Raw genomic sequence first — 19949 nt, 5'->3', positions numbered from 1 at the left:
AAACACTATAATGACCCAAAAATCACTGCCATTTTTTTTGTAGCTTTTTGAATAGAGAGGTTTTGTGACTCAGATTCAGCATTGAATTTTGCTTCAAGGCAAAGTCAGTTTAGTGTTACTATATTAAAAATTAAAGATAGTGACTCCCACAACTTGAATTCTCCATTTAGCCTGCTGGCTGAGTTTCCTCAGCTGTAACATTGTCAAGCACTATGCCAGAAAAGGGTCATATGTGTGCATGTGTAGAGACAAAACGCTTCTCATAATTGAATTACTATTTTGCACTGCAATACCTTTTTTCTCCTCTAATAATCTTATCGATTTGTTTTCTCTTAATAAAAAAAGGACAAATCCCTGCTGTATTTTCAGTGTACATTCATTCCTTCATTTGGTTTAGATTCTGGAGCTGCTCATATATTGCTGGTGTCTAAGAAGCCTGGGTTTCCCCTTTATTACAGCCACGAACAAAACAGATCTTGATTACAGAATCCTCATTCTGAATGCTTTGGTAAAAGAAGAACATGGAAGCTAAGGGCTATGCACAGCAGTTTGGTTCAAGCTTGAGCGATGGTAAAATATTCTTACTTAGATAGGAACACAAAATTACCATGCTGGATTAAATCTTTTGTCCTTCAGATCTAGTCTTTCATCTCTATTGTTACCACTACAAGATAAATGAGAAGTTCAAAACAGTGCTTTGATTGTCCTTGATCAAGGACTTTACAGCAGGTAAGGCCTAATGTCCCAATTTGGCATAGCATTTAGGCATGTATTTGTCTTAAAGCATCCGTCAGCAGCTCCACTGCCTTCTGCCTCGGTCTGAGGCACGCGAGCAGGTTGCTGCATGAAACCTTGTTAAAATTCAGATACACACAAAACCAGATGAGTGATCAAGACCTGTGTCATTAAATGTACTGTATTAGACGCTCGCATTTCATTGTTTTTTTTTACCCAGAGTAAAAGAAGTAGTTGTATTCTCCATCTCCCCCAAAAAAGCTGAAGCCTCGTTATAGAAAACATAGGTTTTTATTATAAAAGTAAAATTATGCCATACACAAAGAAGTTTCCTGCGACAGAAATTTGCATATTGCAGTCTTAATGTTAAAATCATGTCCAGAGCAGGAATTTAAGTCAGAGTCTCTCAGGCTACCTTTGGTTGCATGTTCACTATGCACCTGTTCTCATGCAGCACGCATTTTTTAACATTCAACTTTTGAATCGCTATTACTTTTCCTCTTCTCTCCGTGGCCGTTTGCGAGGGTTCATTTCAGTATCTTCTGCATTTTGAGTGACAGCTGGAGGCTGCACATCTCGGAAGCCATGAGACTGTAACATATAAGCAAAATCACAGGATAACACTTCTATGGATATAAAGTATGAGTAACTAGCTCCCAGAAGATCAGAATAAGGTATGATGCTGTCATTTATTTTAGATGAGCAGCCACAGAACATTTATAGAGCAGGCTAAGCTCAGAACTGCAAGCTTTTCAACACACATGCCAACTAATAACTGTCTCTCCTCATTTTATTTTTTAAGATACTTTATTTTCACCAACCAGGCTATCATTTTCATTTTACCACCAACCAGGCTATCATTTTCATTTTACCACTAATAACCCCTATGGCTATGAAGCACTGCTTCTCTGCAAATTAACTTATGTTGCCTATTTAAATAAATTAAAAGCCAAATCCTTCAGCCCTTATTCAAGCTCCCACAGAAGCAAGGCGATGACTGGATTAATTGCCTCAGTCGTTTGCAGAAACAAAACTGTGAATTTCTAAAACCTAGGATATTTTTGTTTCATGTATCTACTTAATGAACTGAAAACATCAATGAGAGAACAGCATATCTGAATCAGTCTCTAGACTGCAAAGACCGTCCCAGCATAGTAATTTATGGGACACAATGGGATGAGAACCTTTAACTGCCAAAAACTAAACGTAGAAGTGAAAACTAGATGCTGCTACTCAGGAGAGAGCTTGAAGTGATCTATTTGGCTTAGTACCGTTCGTATTTTCTGTTACCTTAGCTCACAATTTAATGATTTTAAAAGATTTTAAAATACGAAAGATCTGGAAAATCAGTTAACATCTCAGCATCTCTATCTGCATTGATGACATGTTTATGTGAAGCCTGCAACTGTCTGTCTTCCCATCTCCAGACAAATGCCGTGCAGGGAGCACTGCTGACAGCTCAGTGAAGACTCTCACTGCAGGCTTAGAGAGGAAAAGGGGTTAATCAGAAAAAGAAATTGATTTGGGGATCCTAAATGCTCAGGTAGAGACAACGTGGGGATGAGAGCGTTTCAGGAAAGCTGACATTTTAGGTTGGTGCAGTGTGAAAAAGCAGGTAGAATTACTATCAGACATGTGACTTTTCTAAAATGCCAGTGTGTCCCACACCAAGATCAATCCAAAACAAAACAAAACCCAATCAAAATGTTTTGCTTAAAGTCTCCCATCTCTGTATTACTATTTCTAAATGCCTCACCTCACGCAGCCTGCTATGTTTTTAAAAGAATAAACAGCAAGAGGCGCCACAAGGGCAGAATTTGTGCAGTCCCTCTGCTATTATAAGCAACTCAAGTGTTATTCTAAATAGTGTAATGGGGAATCTTCAAGTTTAGTGTTTCACTGCTGCTTGCATCTAATCTCTGCCATTTCCCTTAGGCACAAAGGTGGATCTGTAGCCAAGAATCCACTTAATCCAGCATGCTAGACTCCCAGCGAAAGCATTCCAATGGTTATAAAAGCCAGAACACGATAAAGTAGGCTGCTTAGTATGGATGTTTTCCATTTATTCACAGGCGTGTACCTTCTGGGCAGCACCTCAAAAATAAAAGAATTTTATGTATATTTGTGAATTCTGTTAGTGGTTTTTAGATGGCAAGAATGTGGCTAATGGAACCAAGGACCTACAAAGCTCAGATAGTCTACCGTCATTTTGAATTGTTCTTTAACGTCTTCTGGCATCTACAGACTGCATCAAGATTGACAAAGGTAGATGGCTTTATTACTTGAGCAGTATTCTCACTGCTAGCCTGGCAGACCCTCCACAGTTCAGGGAAATACTGACAATTCCTACCCAGAATATAGGTCCCGGGTCTCTATCTTTCACGATGAAATAATCGGGTCACATTACCTGGGAAATTCAGGTGAATCAGATGATCTACTTACTCCCTTGTGCATAAATCGATTTACATTTCTATACTCTGCATTTAAGAATGAATCCTTATCAGCCTGTGAAAGAAACTATTTCATTTGATAGGTGTTCCACAGCTTTCACACATGCTCAGAGTGGTGACTGACTTGCCAGTATGCTGGAAAGGACACAGCTGAAAAAGAACTAGAGCTCGGTCACCAAGTTACACACTTCTCCATTGGCTTACAGGCACTGAACAGCCAGTTTGTCAATGGTACCAAAGTATCTGATTTGCGTAAGTCTAAACATCTTTGAGGATTTAGGCTTGAGGCATTTATTATTTTTTTAATTATCTTTTTTTGTATGCTGGTTATACATAGATGTGCTAGATCAGATTTGGAAACATTGAACATATATTTACAGTTTAACTATGGAGATGGGAATGAGAAATGATAACAGCAGACTGTTACCATCAGACCTGAATTTCATGAAAGAAACAGGGATAATACATTTTTTACTCACAGAAACCGTCTGCTGAAGCTCAACAGGATTAAGGGGAAAAAACACAGGGATAATCTGAAGTTTTAATTAATCTTTGATTAGGATACACTCTCAACTGTATTTCAAGATTGTGTGCATTCACACAGAAGAAGAGAGCATAGCTATTTCATAATGCATATAAAACTGAACGGAAAAGGCAATTAAACTAAGATAAAATCCATCTGTTTGTCACCTGGAGAGAAAGGGCTGCACACTCACATCACATGATCCAAACAACCTTGGGATGTAGTGCCACTTACCCTTCCAGTCTTTACAGAACTAAGAATATATATATATATTTGCAGTATTTCTTCTGTTCAGGTGAATACATTCAGGAGTGAAAAAAAATCTGATTTCTGTTCAATAGCTTGAATATCTCATCTTATGGCAGCATTAAAATCTGCAGGAAATGCTATGGCAACGTGTTTCCATGAGGACACAGCAAATAGTTATGGCATGTACCTATGTATCTGACATTTGAAGATGTAAGAGTCGAGTGGTGGGTTTTCTTTAAACCTAAATACAGCTTAGACAGTATGTATTCTCATTAATATGTATCTAAGCACTCCACGAAAGAAAACAATCACAGGATTTAACTAGGGATGAATAAGGACTCCAGCCATAAGCTGGAAGTTCCTCATATGATAGTGACAGAAGAGGAAAATCTGTATATAGTGGCTGGTCATAGGGTCACCGGTAGGATGGAGCTACGAGAGAGATGAATACAACCTAGGTTGTATCAGGCCATGCACTTAAAGCAGAGATGTGGAAATATGTATGGCACAAAACACTGGTGAGACCTCTGGAACACCATGTATGATTCTGGTCACCTTTGTCCTAAAAAGACAAACTCAGCTGGAACAGATGCAGAGAAGAGCCACTAGGGAAACAATAACCTACCTGACAAGGGAAAAAACAGCTTGGCTTGTTCAAGTCTCCCAAAATGAAGGCTGAGAGAGTGCATGATTGTCCTCTGTAATTGCACTTAGGCCAAAAGTTAACATCAAGGGCAGATAAAATAAGCAGTACTAGCACAAGAACAGATGGGGACAGGCTGCCTGTAAATTTGATCTGGAAATCAAAATGTTTTAACTCTAAGAGGACTAACCTGCTGGGTCATTTTTCTAAAGAGAAAAGGTGCGAAATATTCATAAACCTGGAGACAACCCAGTATTACTGGTTACCTTCAGAAGGCAACTGAAAGGCAACGCTAAGAATGCAAACATCATTCTCAGATTTGTCTATGTGTCTGAAAATTCCTTTACAGCTAACAATTTGCTCCCATCTCTGTATCTCCATCCCAGAAGAAATACTAACTGTAATGTGATACGGTATGGTTGACTCCTTCTGACTCGGTGATTTGTACAACGTTGCCAACCTGGTTAAACAAAAAACAGATAATTATGATTAGTGAATATAATAATAAAAATTCCAAGTAACCAAATGACCAGACCCAAGTTTTCCTACAATCATGGGGTAGGTGACCAGTGGAATTCTTATATATGTATTTTCATATAGGTCATTTAAACTGTGGATGCCAAATTCCCATCCTTACGTTGGTCATGTAAGCTCAAATACGACGTAGACCTACTAAAAAGAGTGAATGATTCAAATACTTTTAGGGAGGTTTTTTCTAGAGATTTCACAAGCCTGTCAATATAACCTAGTGGATGGAGAATGAGAATAAGATGTTCTATTTCTAAGCCTGACCTTGCCGCTGACATACAGCATAACCTTGAGAAAATTGTTTCCCTTCTGTATCTCCTCTAACACTTCCTTGATTTTGTGCATTTAGACTCTAAGCAATGCATCTTGATTTGTGCTTATACAGAGCACCTAGCCCAATAGATGCTTGCCTAATATAGATAGAAGATTGCAAAGCAGCTCAAAAGCAAGGGGTTTTTCAACTAGTCCTAGGGCTGCTAGTCTGCACCATGCCCACCTCCCCAAAACTTACACTTATGTAAAGCCCATATAGAAAGTGTTCTGCTCTCTGTATCAAGACACACTGCCAAAGATCCCGTTAATTATTTTGGGTTTTTTTTTTCCTCCCCGAGGTGCCATTCTATTAGAGAGCACGTAATTACAGCCTGAGGAACACTGCCACTTCATATTAGCTACACAGGGAATTCCTCAGAACATTTAAGTGGTGGGTTATACTTTACAAAATAGCCCAAATCTGAAGCTGCAGAAGCCATGCTTTTACAAGCACTCAGCTGGAGCTCTGCTGCGTGCTTCTGACTCAACAGGATCTTTCCTCACAGCAATGAGAACCCTTATAATTAAGCTCTGACATTTTCAGTGGTAGAGAGAAAGAAAGAGACAGGTATCATATTTGGCCAAAGCACAATTTAAAAAAAAAAAAAAAGGCAGCAAATGGATTCTCAGATGGTCATCTTTGTGCCTCAATAACCTAATATAAAAACAAGAACCACGATGGACCATCAGGTATAGGTAGTTCGTGTAAAAATACAACACAATCTAGCTATTTCTGCTTTTTACAGATAGGCAGTTGTAATCGGAATTGCTATGCTTCTGCAGGCCCTGCTCCATATTAGCTGCATATTTAGAACAGTAAACAAAACGTTTGTCTATCTTTGGCTTGCTTTCTGGAACCTGTTTCTACAACCTTCCTAGCTGTGTTGCAGAAGAAAAAAGCTCTTTACTTTTGATATATAAAATTAACTTTTGTTCACTCTGCAATCATTATGTTGATGCAACTTCTGTCTTATAAAGGCTGTTAACTAATCAGTGATGTTAATTTAATTCCAAATTAAACAGCCTGCTGTAATGATTCTGCATTGCCTTCAAACTTAGAATTTAAAAAACAAAATGCCACAAGAAAGTGTCACTGCATTTCTCTTTCAAGTTTAACAAGCAAAACTATGCACAACAACATTCCAGTAGCATTTTTGTTCACTGTTTGCAGAAGATTAGGGAATTGAAGCAAGGCTTCTTAATCTCAAGTTGCTGCATTGTGATACTATATACAAGACAAATTTAACCGACCAGGAAAGAAAAGTGAGCTTGCAATATAGTGAAGGGGGGGGGAAAAGAACCAGGAAACAGAAAAGATGTCATTACAACAAACAGAACTTCATACTGTTTTTAGAAGGGACATCCTCATTCCTTTGGGCTTCTAAAATCATACTCCATAGGTCAGCTCTGCATTGGGAGTAAATGCAGCTCTCTTTCTACCTCTCTGCAGGTCATTGTAACTTGGTATCTGCATAGCTGTCCAGTTTTGCAGAACCATCCTGCTGCATTTAAAAGCAGAAAGGTCCAACGGCTGCCCCTGAGGCTCAGGGGTCCGTAGGCCTATGGTCTGTCCTCCTGAGAATCACTATCTAGGTGGAAAGCCTTCTTCGGCATCTTTGGCTTTGTACTGACTGGGGCCTAAAAGACAAGCAAAGAAATTCTACTCCCTGCTTACAGAATGCAGATAGTAAAAAAAAAAAAAAAAATTTCTACTTAGCCACCAGATCCTAAATTCTTGTGTCTGAGCAACTGCCATTAGGGTGTTATGTTTTGATGAGACACGGCATCTTGTCAGAAAGAAAGTACAGCACTGCAGCAAGCTGACCATGGTGAGAAGGGGGAGCATGACAGTTCAGCCCACGCTGTCTTAGGCTGAATTAGAAAGCTCTTCTTGAGCCTCAGTAGCCTGGGACATGGCAGACCAAGGCCAGGAGTCAAATTCAAATCCCTGCTTGGCCACTAGTGCCAGTCTGAAAAAGATTCTCAAACGTCACACTTGTCAATATTATTATGTACCTTACTGGCCTACATTTTCACTTACCTCTGAGTGTTGTCCCAGTGAAAGATTAAACGCACAGTAGCAGCATGTCCCCAGCTTTCTCCTGGGTGACACAAAAATGACAGGCCATTTTATTTATCTCCTATAACAGCATCATCATCAGTAAACTGTAGTGAAATTAGACCAGTCTTCCAAAAAAACGCCATGATGAAAAAAATATATACCTTTCTTGCAGTAATGAATCACATCTTTTTCATATGGATTCATAGGATTTCACAACTAGTTTATCAAATATACCGAGACAAGGAATAACCTCTGTACTCACAGTGTGTTTTATGGAAGTATTGCATCAAGCTTTCTATACTTGTAGAAAGATTTTATATATACCTAATAAAGGACGGGTACTAGACAAACCTTGAAAATAGAGGCAGCATGAAGAAAAGATTTTTCTAATTACTACTGAAGAAGCCTAGTGAGTATGTCTAAATCCTACTTCAAAATTGCAATATTCTGTCTCTCAGGCATAATTATGAGCAAACATCACTCCCTTTGGGATGCAAGCTTTGGGAGAAAGTCAATGATTATTAAAGTATTAAGGGCCCCTGAAGCAGTCTTCTGCCTCTGACAGCAAAATGCAAAAGAACACAACCAAAAGCAAGGGGCGGGGGGGCGTGGTGGAAAGAGAGACGGAGGTTTGGATTGTTAACCTGTTTCAGGGGAAACAGCCCTACTGTTTCAGTTCACACCCGACCACAAGCTCAGTTCAATTTATAGACAGTTTTATTGGGTGTTTTCCTCTGCTTATCCCAGGAGGCAGTCAGTAGTCCAAAGATGGATTGCATTTTAAAGGAGTCATTTTGGTTAAGTGCTGTAAGCCTCTCCTATTCACCTGCCCACAGCCCTGTAACTTCTGAATCACTTGTTGGTCTCCATCATGTCACCAGCCCCACATGCCCCATGTGCTCTGGTATTCATTACAGCACAGAGAAGAAAAAAAATGATTCAACTGTAATGAAGACCTAGACCCTCTAGGCATCTTGCCAGACCTTGCTCCACTATATCTAAGTTAAGATTAAAGATTTTGGCTATCAGATATGGTTCCGAGTCAGAGATCAAAACACATTTTACAATGGGTACAAATTCCACACCAGAACATTTCCAACTGTAACGAACATGAGAGAAAAATGCTATTGTAAAATGAGATATTTCTGTGTTAAACTGACTGTAGATTAATATTTGACCTCCTTTCTAAATATATCCAGTAGAAATGTCTGGGAACACCCAGCTTAGCTATCACTAGTGGGAAAGAAAGCTGTCCCCTTCATAAAGCTCTTGACTTAATACCTTGCAGCATCTGTGCTTTCCCCCCCCCCCCCCATAATTAAGAACTTCCCTTCTGCTAGGAAGCTGAATAAGAGTTTAGAGATTAACGCTCTTATGAAATCTGAGAAAAGGCTGTTTCTAAGGCTTACCAATCAATGGGGAAAAAACCTATTTAGGGGAGGCAATACGATTGATTTTACTTGGGGTTTTGCTGCTGACCCCTCCTTCAATAATTCCTTTGGCTACAACCAACCATGGATGAGTAGGAGGCTCTTTAGCCTGTACGATGAGACTGTTGAAATAGCATCCCTTCAAAGAGGGTCGTAAAAATCACCTTGTAATCCACCAGCTCAATACCTGCACAGAGTCTATGGAATAAATTCACATCAAAATGAAAACAGCTTTGTACCACTCTGAAATGCTCAACTTGAGATATTGCTGTTTAAGATGAGGGGAATATCTCTTAGCTTAAATATTTTACCAACTGGTACAAAGTTTCATTTTTGCAAGAGTACACACTATTCAGTTTAACAATACTATGTGGTTATACACACATTCTGGTGAGAGTCACAATCAGTTTATGGTCAATATGAGGTTATGTCAAATTAAATGTTTGTAAAAGAAAATACGCGCAGGACAATACATGGTATCTTTGAATTATAACCTACTCTGAATATCTTCACATTCTTTACTGTCCCTATGACTCAATAAACACAACAGCTCCCAAACAACGCTGGCTATTGAAAAAAGACAATCTATTAGCTTTCTTTGGGTTTGTAGCCAGAAAGGCTGCCAAAAATAATGCATCAGAGAGCAAGAGTCAAAAATGACAAAAAGGGTCAGATACTGGAAGTTGGGTCTTTATCTGCATGCACAGCTCAAAATTCCACATTCGTCACATTCTCGAAGGAGATGGTCTGTATTTGTTAATTTTATCTTGCATCTGTGCCAAATGGTTCAATGCCTGTATAGACACTGAGAACATCTTTGCCTTTGTCCTGTCCCCTTCTTCTCCCCCCACTCCAGAACAAGGGAATCATTACTTAGTTCACAGAAACTGAAGCTGCGGACAGAGAATTTGTGCCCTTTAACTGCATCATAAAATAACACAAAGTTACAACCTGAAATAAGATTTAAATGCTGAGCTTTTTCTTCATTTGTCAAAATCTCTACTTTGGAAGAATTGTTCTATTTTCCCCTGTGACCGCAGCAGAAGAGTCTATATGAGGTACTCTGCTCATTACAGGGTGAAATGGAGCAGCCTGTAAAAAACACTTAAACTCACTATGGGCAGGCTGTAGTTGAGGACCCCACATAGAACTTCCCTCTACATCATAACTGTAGAGAGTTCCAGCTATACAGCAAATATGAAATGCCTTTGCAAATAATTAATGCAACGTGTTCAAGCGTAATGGCAAAATAAACAATGTAAACTGTTTTGGAGAGGCAGTGAATGATTCTCAGGGAATTTAGGAAATTGCAGCATAGTTTGAGGTGTGCAACCATTAAGCTGTGTTCTTCTGTTAGCGCTTTAACTTGTTCATCACGACATTCTTGCCAGGGGTTTACTGCCCCCAGGTCCATCCCTACATTTTTTGCATGATCATTGACTAGCCAATTTCAGTCTAAATTACCTGATTTATCAGAGGTTTACTTATTTAAATAGCTCAAGCTTACCTGGCCCACTTTTGGCAGAAACGGATTGGGAGACAATCACATAAACAGCTCAGCCAGCATATAGGATGTGGCAGTGACCTCCAGCAGGGGTAGTGGCCTCCTTAGCTGACACAACTACAGCTGGAATAGAGGTAACTCCACAGCCTAAGATCCTCAAGGGAAGGCTGCAATACATTAGCTGCACGTCTAAAAACCTAGTTACTCAGAGAGTTCTTAGTACCTAGTGCTTCCCCATAAAGGGTGATTCAGTCATCTTAAGGAATACTGACAGATCTAATATCAAGTTTAGTATTAAAAATGTTGGTTTAAAAAGGCAAAAAAAAAAAATCCAGCAACGCTCTCAATCTGTGAGTTTCTGCAATCTGAAAATGTCATGACTTTTAAAAATATTGTAATTTCTTTTCAAAAATCTAACCAGCATTCTAATCTGCACACCATGTTGGAGTTTGGAATAAAATTTGATAGTTGCTAACTATAATTACAATGCTGACATAGATAAGCACTACTGTAGAGTTCCACAATGCTAGCAGTTCCAGATGGGTCTAATAGTTTCGCCATGGATTCTGCTACGCTGCAGAAGTTCAGCAAACAACTTCATTTTCTTCGTACACGATGCCAAAAGAAAGGAAGTCATATATTTGAAGATTAACTCTGTTTTCAACTCACAAGCTAACCTACCTAAAGCAGGTACCAATGTGGACTGGCCTTGTCCAATCCTTGTTGTCATTTGGTTTGTCAGAACTACCTAAAAGAGGAAACAAACGCAAAGAAACAAGAAAATCTCCAGAAAAGAAGCATATTGGTGGGAGGGAAAAGAGGGGTTTTTCAAAAAGCTTTTATCAAGTTACTCAGGTAAAACTCTTGCCTACTGTAATGAAGCTTTCGTGTTAACAAGAAGAAACTGTAAAGGTGCCTTATCGTTCCTCAATAGCCAAAACAAAGTAAGAGAACCCTGCAAAATGTATTTTCAATTTGCATAGAAGGTAGATTTCTTTCATTCAAGACTTTAAAGAAACCTAAATTTCTCCCTTCCCAAGGGATGCAAACTCTACACAACTTGTATATTCCAACGTATTTGTAATAAATACTGTTTGGATCTGTATTTAGATGCACGTGACTTGTACTAGCCCTCTATAAAGAGATAGATTTCAGTCACTGTGGCATAAATGAACTTGGTGGTGCTGCTCAAAACATGCATAAGCCTAGTGATTAATAGAATTTCTGCACCTTGTAGTCTAAAAATGCGCAAGTGGGTACAATACAAAGCAGAATGAAAGTGAACAGACAGAGCGGGGGAGTGTTTTCGCAGCACAAATCACTCGTAGGAGGTTCACAGACAGTCTAGGTTAGATCCCTGGTAGAAGTGGGGGTGGGTGAGACAGAAAAGAGCCAGGAATATTAATTGCAAAGTTCATTAAAAATGAAAAATAAAAATTTGTACCTATCTTAAACCCTAGGGGTTTTCATTGTTTGACATGCTTGTATGACTCTTGCTTGAACAGTTAGAAAAGTGTGCTAGAGCAAGCAATTCCACTGAGCACAGGGGGCACGCACCAGAACATTTGCATAGCTGAAAGCCCCAAGACATGTATTTCATATTTTAGAGAAGTAACTCATCATATATGGATGATAACAACCCCAAATAGGCTCCCCATCTCACTGCTGGAGAAGGGCTGGTCTGGGCACCCTAGCACAACCCACCGAGTTCAGCTTTAGAAACTAAAGGAACTTACTTCCTACCATATTAGAGCATTCAGACTGCCCAGCTTTGCTGCACGACAAGCACTCCCTAGCATGCAAGCTGAATTTAGACTGCTTGCAAGCTACGTGGAACTAACTCAAAAACTAACAAGAGGGCCGCTCTGAGCTAGATCATTTCTGAAGCTCTGTGACTGATCACTTCTTTAGCAAGTGTTTATTTAGCAAGTGTTTGTACTAAACTACTCACTTGTTCAATAGAAGTAAGTTATATATGTTTCCCTTGACCAAAGAAAAAAAGACTGTACAATGATAACTGCTCCTGTTCAAGGTCACCAGGTGCCCAATTTATGAGCGAAAGCACTCGGTAAACTGGAGGCTGTGCAAATCAAGCAGTCATACAACATCTGTCTCCCTCGGTGCCCATACCAGCAGGAAGAAGCTTCATAATTCATGTCAGGGCAAGAGAGAGGGTATGCTTTCAGCAGCAAGCACAATCGCCTGACCCAGGCGGAATGCAGAGCTGTGCACTTGCCCTTCCTGCAGCTATCAGAGGAAGCACAAGGGGAGGCTTATTTTTAGCAGTTAGGAACAAAAGCCAATTGCGCAAGAGAGTTGAGGGTGACAAGGTTGCAAGTCACCTGGAAACAGTTACAGGCAGAAGCACCATTTTGAGACTGTGTAAGCTCTAATTCCTGAACAATGCTTTTCTGTGCTGTAAAAGACTTGCCAAAACGACTTCTGGAACAGATGTAGCTTCTGAGTGCCATCTGCTGGCTACGCAGCTGCAGATTTGCTGACCTCCATATTGGAGTAAATGACGTAGAAACAATGCCCAGGAAGGAAGCTATGGGTTTCCCTGCATGCCAGAAGAGCAAGCCAAACTAGCAGATAAAGTGGTTTTCCTCCCTAAGAACAGTTCCTCCGCTAAGACAGTAGTTTATTTTTAAACAAAGCGTGGAAAATTATGTTGGAACTGCTAAATATTCTGATGTATTTTAATGCACGTGCTTTGTAGGTAAAAGTCACTAGAGGAACGTTCCTTGTCCAACCAAATCATTAAAGAAAATGATGTGAAACAGAATGACAAATTGATATGCTACCATTTAATTAAGATCCACAGGATGCCTTTAATGCAAATTTTACTTATTTTGGCAAGTCTAGGAATTTTCCACCTAAACAGTTTTGTCTGTGTGACCCGTCTATATTTACCAACGAAACTGGCAAACACGAATGTAGAGGACATTCTTGCAGTTTTATTTTGCTATTTACAGGCAATCACAAATCACATTTGCTTAATTCTTTGTAATGTATTTATTCCAAAGTAGCACCTTTTGTGATTTAAACCCGCCCCAGACTTACCGCTGATTTATGATCATTTGCTATGATGATCAGCTGTTGTGCCAGACCGTTCAAAAGCCTTGTTCGAAGCGAGAGGTCCTCAAAGTCATGGCGAAAAGGAAATGCAATTCCATCAACTACCACCAGTCGGACCTAAATGCAGAATAAAAGGAAAAACTACCATTACTATCCTACAAACAAATGACAAAAAGCAGTAAGACCTCTTTTTAAGTGCACTGGAATGCTTTATGTAAGGTGATGACAATCTTTTATTTCATACTCAGATGTGCATGACAGCGTAACACGTATTGTCTCTATGTATCTATCGGAGACAATCAGCACTCCACCAGAGCGCAGAGTAAAGGGCCTCAAGCTCCAAACACACTAGTACACTTGCTAAGTGCACTACTGCATTATGCGTAAATACTAGCTCAGACCATAGCTGCACTAGCTTAAACAAAATGCTGCACTAAGCTCTCGCATTAGTTAACTCAGCACAGAGCTGCCCTTCCGACTGTTTCCAGTTTCAGAGCTCACTCGCTTACAGGTAGCTGACTTATCTCTGCAGCACCTGGTATGGAATACAAAATAACAAAGCTGGACTTAAAGCCTTGCAGAAGAGAAGTTGGAGAAAAAAAATCATTAAACATCAGAACTGTACTTCAATCAACTCTCCGTGAACACTATTTCACCTTCTCCCTCAAAAAATAAAATCCAAACCGAAACTAGAATACATGCTGTCTGCAGTCAGCAGACAACTCATCAGATTCTAAGGCTCGTATCAGTGATCTATCTTCGAAACATGGATTTTAACAGATGCTTAAAGATATTCCAGACACTATGCAATGGAGCTGAGTATCTATCTTGCCTGAAGATGTTTGCTTTGCTGAATTATTTCTTTTGTAGCAATCATTAGCTGAAGCTAGAGCACAATGCTGCTACTGGCTCATCACCCTCAAAATACTATATAAACATTAGTCTGGGATTTTGATTTATTCTAGTTTCATTTGTTGTAGCTGTTTTGATGACCCAAGTTTGTCTGAAATACAGAAGGGAGATGGATAGTCTTACAGCGTTTGCGTGTTCAGATGTCACTCAAATCCTAGGTATCTATGAGTTCTTGCATTAATGCACGTGATAACAAATTGGAAACAACACGAGAAAACTGAGGGTGGTGAGGCACTGGAACAGGTTGCCCAGAGAAGTTGTGGCTGCCCCATCCCTGGAAGTGTTCAAGGCCAGGCTGGATGGGGCTTTGAGTAACCTGGTCTGGAGGAAGGTGTCCCTGCCCATGGCAGGGGGGTTGGAACTAGGTGGTCTTTAAGGTCCCTTCCAACCCAAACCATTCTATGATTCTATGATTTTCTGTATTACTGATTTAACCCGTTACTGGGAAGTAGCTTTGTGGCTGGAACATACAAGCCTGCAGCAAACATCACCCTGTGAAATGGCCCTGGGCCTCCAACTGAAAAACAAACAAAAAAAATCTTAATTTGAAAAAGAAGATTAAATAGTTAGAATTAAAATAAGATATTCTTCTGTTTTCTCATTTTTCCTCCTTCCTGCAAATTCTTTTCTATGAGCCTGTACATCTTCCTCATGCATAATTTTTTGACTTCAAGAACAATCAGTTTAACAGTATAAACATGAGTCATGCTAGAAAGGCATGTATACATAGTTATATAACTTGCCTATCAGATGAGTATGTCCAGGTAGGATGCAATTTAGTTTATTTTCTCCCAGTTGCACTTATAAAATAGCAAACAAGTACACTTAAAGTATTCAAAAGTAGGCTATATAGAGAAAGCTTGGTAACACATGCCTTCTCCATGTCAGTTTGTCTCTACTAGACCTTAAAGAATTATGTTTATTATGACAAGAATATTTTCTAACATAAGTCTTTTTCATATTATTGGTCTTTCTCATATTATTAACAAGATCTCAGACTAATTTGTATTTCCAAATGATACTCTCTACAACTGTGTCTCTCTCAAAAAACCGCTAAAGCTTGGAGGTTTCCTGTGGTCCCAGTCTCAGCTCCAGGTCTGCACAGAGGGATCAGACTAATTTTAATGAGAGCTGGACTGCAACGAGCGATCTGTCAAGTCACTTATAGCCTGTCCAAGGAATCACCAGAAGGTCTTACAGTTCTCCTGCAACCTTCGGTATTTCAGGCTCCAGGCCAAGCACAGATAATCAGCACAGATGGTACCAGAGAACTGCAGCCCAATGTAACTGTGCTAATGAAGCCATGTACTTTCCACAAGAGCAAACACAACAGGGCACCGTTAGTACCTGGCAGAGAAAGGGAAATACCAGACTACACTAAGCAAAAGTAAGACTCCCATCTGTGCTTTCAAGAACATAACAGCTTCCAAAAATGGAAATGATATGTAAAAGACAATCTAACTAAACAACACTGATTTGTGCTCTGTTAGAATAAGGCACAAGTCATCTTCCCTGAACCCTGTTAGGGAGTGATCTGCTGTGCAGAATCTAGAAATCTGGAAGGGAGGTGGTGAAAATCTGCCTTACAATAGCATTTCACTAAGACACTAGGTACTAGGAAACTTTTTGGCTGTAGTCCACCCAAGAGTCAAGCCGCAGGCTCTGGTTGCTTGTAGCAACAGAAGATGTATTGGAAAGAAGGAGAAGAGTCACTTTCTGGATGCCAGGATGGTGCAGGCTGCTTCTGGTCCTCAGTGATCTTCTAGGACAAAAAAAAATGGCACTAAGCCTTTCTGATCCCCCTGCATCATGGTCATCACACGCACGCCTGGCTCAGAGACTCTTCTGTAAAGCAGTTTTGTGATGATTCATAACTCAGTGCTCATAGAAATGTAAAAACATGTGGCAACATAGATCCAGTACCCTCGCCTCAAAGCGGAGATTCAGGACGATGGCAGCAGCGGTAGCAAAAGCAAATCACTCTCAAGAGTAATTGGGATGTGAATGAAAAAGCAAACAAGCAAGCAAGCTTCACATTTGTACTCTGGCATCAGCCAATATATTACTGCCAAGCTGACGAGGTACCAAGGTGTTACTCATGTTACTCTTACTATAACAGATGAACATCCCTGAAAATCTTTAGTGTGAAGATGAGTGATGTCTTCTGGTAAGTCTGCAATAACCCTTACCTTTGAATGCTCTGAAAGAAAGTCTGGGAGGAGGTAGACCTGTGCAAGAAGCTCTATGTAGTCACGGCAACGGAAGTAATAAATGTGAGAAAGGATACTTTCAAGAGAGAAAGTCTCCAAAGCTTTTAGATGATCTGAGAACAAATAAATAGATGAGTAAATGAGTCAGAAGTCTGTACTAGCATATTGCTACTTTCGTCATTCTACCAAACTATGCCTTCCACATATAGCAACAGCAAAACCCCCAGAAACAGTCAAGGTAAAGAAACATACCTTCCATCTGGCTTGAAAGTCAAGGAGGTGGTGAGCAGATGCTATCTCAGCATTTGCACACAGATACACCGGAGCCTCCAAGGGAGTGCTCCAAAAATGAAAAATTTATTTCTGAAAAAAGAACTTTTCCAGTAAATCATTTTCAAGCCAGAACACCACCAGAGGACAACAGTGACTATTAATCATCCATTATTTAATGTACAGGCAGTAGCTCATTTAATATGGTGTCCTTTTACCTCTGTTCAAACAGAAGTTTGCTGCATAAAACACTCTAAGAGTAGCATAAAAGTTGTGTCAGTATCCCCAACACACTGACGACTTCTAGAATAAAACTCTTCATTAAATGCAACCTGGCTACGTTGACCTTATGAAGGAGCTGAATTCCAGCTACAGTTTCACAATATGGGGCTTCAGCAGCAATATTGCCTTAAGAAATTCTGCCGTTCCTCTTCTTTTTCCCCAGCTGCTCTTCCTGTCCCTGCGTTGCAGCACATTATTCCTCAGTTTTGCTGACAGAGTTGTGTTTGGGTTTTGCTGTAAATTCGATCATTAAAGTGCTAAACAAAAAAAAAAAAAAAGCAACAGCCAAAAACCCCACATACCCCACAGATCATCATGTAGAAAAAGAATTATTCTTAAAGTAGATCAGCTCAGTCTGCAGCATGGCTCCACATGGTGACGCAGTTCAGGGTATGATACATACAGGTGGAAATAAAGGCTGGCAGCAAGAACTCCTTAAGCCAGCACTGCTGCTGAAACCCTCAAACTGTAAAACTGCAGCCTACGAGAAACTCGTTTCACTCAGGTCCTCGCCTACTAGGCAGAAAGAAATGACTTAGCAACGTACCTTCTTCTTGATGAGCTTCAGCAATAAGCCGGCAATGCCGCACACAGGCAGTTGCAATATCCACTACTCTGTCTACCATAAAACTTCCCTCGGTGTCAATGAACACAGCTTCTCCAGCTACGCCCCCGAAGCATTCTGGGATCTGTACATCTACTGCCAACTGCATACTGCCATGGGAAACAGAAAAAAGACAGATATTTACACCACAAAGCTCTCCCCTCCCAACTCACTCCTAAAGTGACATTTCTGCTGAGGAACACGTGGAACAGGGAGCAGTGCAGCCATTGTCTTTATTATATTTATAATGCTGTATTAAGAATCAGAGATTGCAGGCATGACAACAAGAAAAATGAACTCTCTTCACAGTTAAACCAAACAAAGAAAAGTGATTCTCAGTCGCACAAAAGCAATCAAAAACCAAAATACCATAGCTGTGTTTTCCCAACACCAGGCGCTCCGCAGATCTCGGTGATTTTCGTTAGTTGCACACCACCTCCCAGAATATTGTCTAGTGCTGAACAAAAGGTGATGATGAAGCCCTGGGCTTGCTCTTCTTCCAGAAGTTCCAGCGCTGTGCACTTTCTGGTGGCGCCTGATCCCCCAGCAGTCCTTGCTGCATCCCCGTGACATTCCTGCCTCACAACCTGTAATGCTGCCAGTGCCTCTTCTTTGGAGATCCCAATTTCTAGAAGAGTCAAAATCATGAAACACTACTTTATTTTTATAAACAGTGATTTATTTCAAGTATGAAGAGATAATTCAACTTGTTTGACAGAACCTGATCATTCTGCAGTGGAACACAAAAATATTAAGCCTTTTAGTATAACGATGTGCACAGCTTGCCAACATTTCTGGAACTAACGATGTGATTTTCAAAAGAACTCAGAGCAATGATGCCCTGAGTTCAGAATTCAGGTGACAGTAAGCTATCTGCAAATAAAAAAATCAAAACTGCTGTTCACAGACGTGGATGAGAGCTGGCAGAGCAATTCACCTATTCTGCACTGAATGTGCTATCGTATTAATTTAATTTGAAGCAAATCAGGTCCTGTAAAAGAAGTCAGGTTGCAGACTAGTAAGTGACAGTGACACCTACTGATCGTACTCTGAATTCTCAGGGTATTCCAGGGCTGAGCACCTTAGCCATCATTTCTAGATCTGAAACACAGACCTAGTAACAGATGAGACACCTGCAAATATCTCTGTGTGTCTATCTTCACACACGCATATCTGTCAGGATCTAACGACTTCACTTGGCTCTTCAAGGAAAAACTATTACCACGTTATCATAGATAATAAAACTACTGATAATCAAAATCGTGATACACGTCTTACAATGGCTGTGCAAATCTTATTTCAGTTGCTTGAAAAAGGTAACTTTCTGACCTCATGGAAGTTTATTTTGTTTAAAGCATGTACAGTTGGGGAAAGAAGAGGAACGAGAGAGACAGAATCCTCTGTTTTTTCTTTTTCTGTATCCCATTTACATCTATGACGCAGCGTAAGAAGGATCTTCTATCAGAATCGTCTTTTTTGTTTCGTTTTTGCTTAGGCACATGCGAAAGTCAGTAAATATTTACTGTGCCCGTTGCTCTAGACTCACCTGAGGTCTCGGGGGGATTTCTCAGGGGAGCTGCCCGGAGCTGAGCCACAGCACCTCGGTACGGATCGAGCGCCTTGTCTGCCCAAGCTGCTTCCTACGCATTAACCACCGACATAAGCGAAACCCTGCCGAACCCCCACCCTCGCTAATAAGCTACCACGAAAGTTTCGCGGAAAGGAAAGGAGTTATGGAAGAGCTGCGGGGGAGACCTGCCCGAAGGGGGGGATGCCCGGGAGGCGGCCTGAGGGGACAAGGGCCGCCGGCCGCGGACCCGCCGGCAGCCGGGGCGCCCGTCCCCCCGCCGGTACCTTTGCTCAGCCCGCAGGGGCCGGTCTCCAGCAGCTCCTGCGCCGTCTGGAAGCCGGCGGCGACGAGCCTGGCCCGCAGCGCGGGGGCCAGCGGCAGGCTGCCCACGTCCCGCTGCATGCCGACGGCGCCGGCGCCGCGCCGCGCCGCGCTAGGCCGCGCCGGGCCCCGCCCCGCGCGGGCAGGGACCGCCCCCACAGGCGCGCGCCTCCCGCGCCCCGCGCCGACCTCAGGCGCGAACCGCCGGCCGCGCACGAGGCGGGAGGGGAGGAGGCGGTGGCTGCGCATGCGCGGTACGCGGAGCC

At 41.1% G+C, this 19949-nt stretch overlaps 1 protein-coding gene across 2 annotated transcripts; it reads right to left on the bottom strand.

The window, feature by feature from the left end:
- Positions 1-1007: 1007 nt before the first annotated feature.
- Positions 1008-19764, bottom strand: RAD51C (RAD51 paralog C). Of its 2 annotated transcripts, none has more exons than XM_076354561.1 (9): positions 19647-19764; positions 18162-18420; positions 17736-17902; positions 16616-16749; positions 13500-13631; positions 11118-11184; positions 7482-7542; positions 4948-5060; positions 1008-1326 (listed from the first exon to the last, which is right to left on the bottom strand). In XM_076354561.1, the coding sequence occupies exons 1-9, from the start codon at positions 19762-19764 to the stop codon at positions 1268-1270; spliced, it is 1110 nt and encodes a 369-aa protein (XP_076210676.1). In that variant the 3' UTR covers positions 1008-1267. The 2 variants fall into 2 exon arrangements, with proteins under 2 accessions (XP_076210676.1, XP_076210675.1); XM_076354560.1 differs by having other exon boundaries at positions 5000-5060.
- Positions 19765-19949: the final 185 nt, after the last annotated feature.

This window comes from Aptenodytes patagonicus, chromosome 17 (assembly GCF_965638725.1).
Source record: "Aptenodytes patagonicus chromosome 17, bAptPat1.pri.cur, whole genome shotgun sequence".
Lineage (NCBI taxonomy): Eukaryota > Metazoa > Chordata > Aves > Sphenisciformes > Spheniscidae > Aptenodytes > Aptenodytes patagonicus.
This window is presented reverse-complemented; position numbering and strand designations above follow the sequence as displayed.

Bases quoted from the DNA above. Each gene is read 5' to 3' on its own strand.
- RAD51C (XM_076354561.1), bottom strand. From the start codon at position 19,764: ATGCAGCGGGACGTGGGCAGCCTGCCGCTGGCCCCCGCGCTGCGGGCC. The intron at 18,421-19,646 runs GTACCGGCGGGG...TGACTCTTCTAG, and splicing joins CCCCTGCGGGCTGAGCAAAG to AAATTGGGATCTCCAAAGAA. The intron at 1,327-4,947 runs GTAAAGGAATTT...TATATGTTACAG, and splicing joins ATGGGAGCAAATTGTTAGCT to TCTCATGGCTTCCGAGATGT.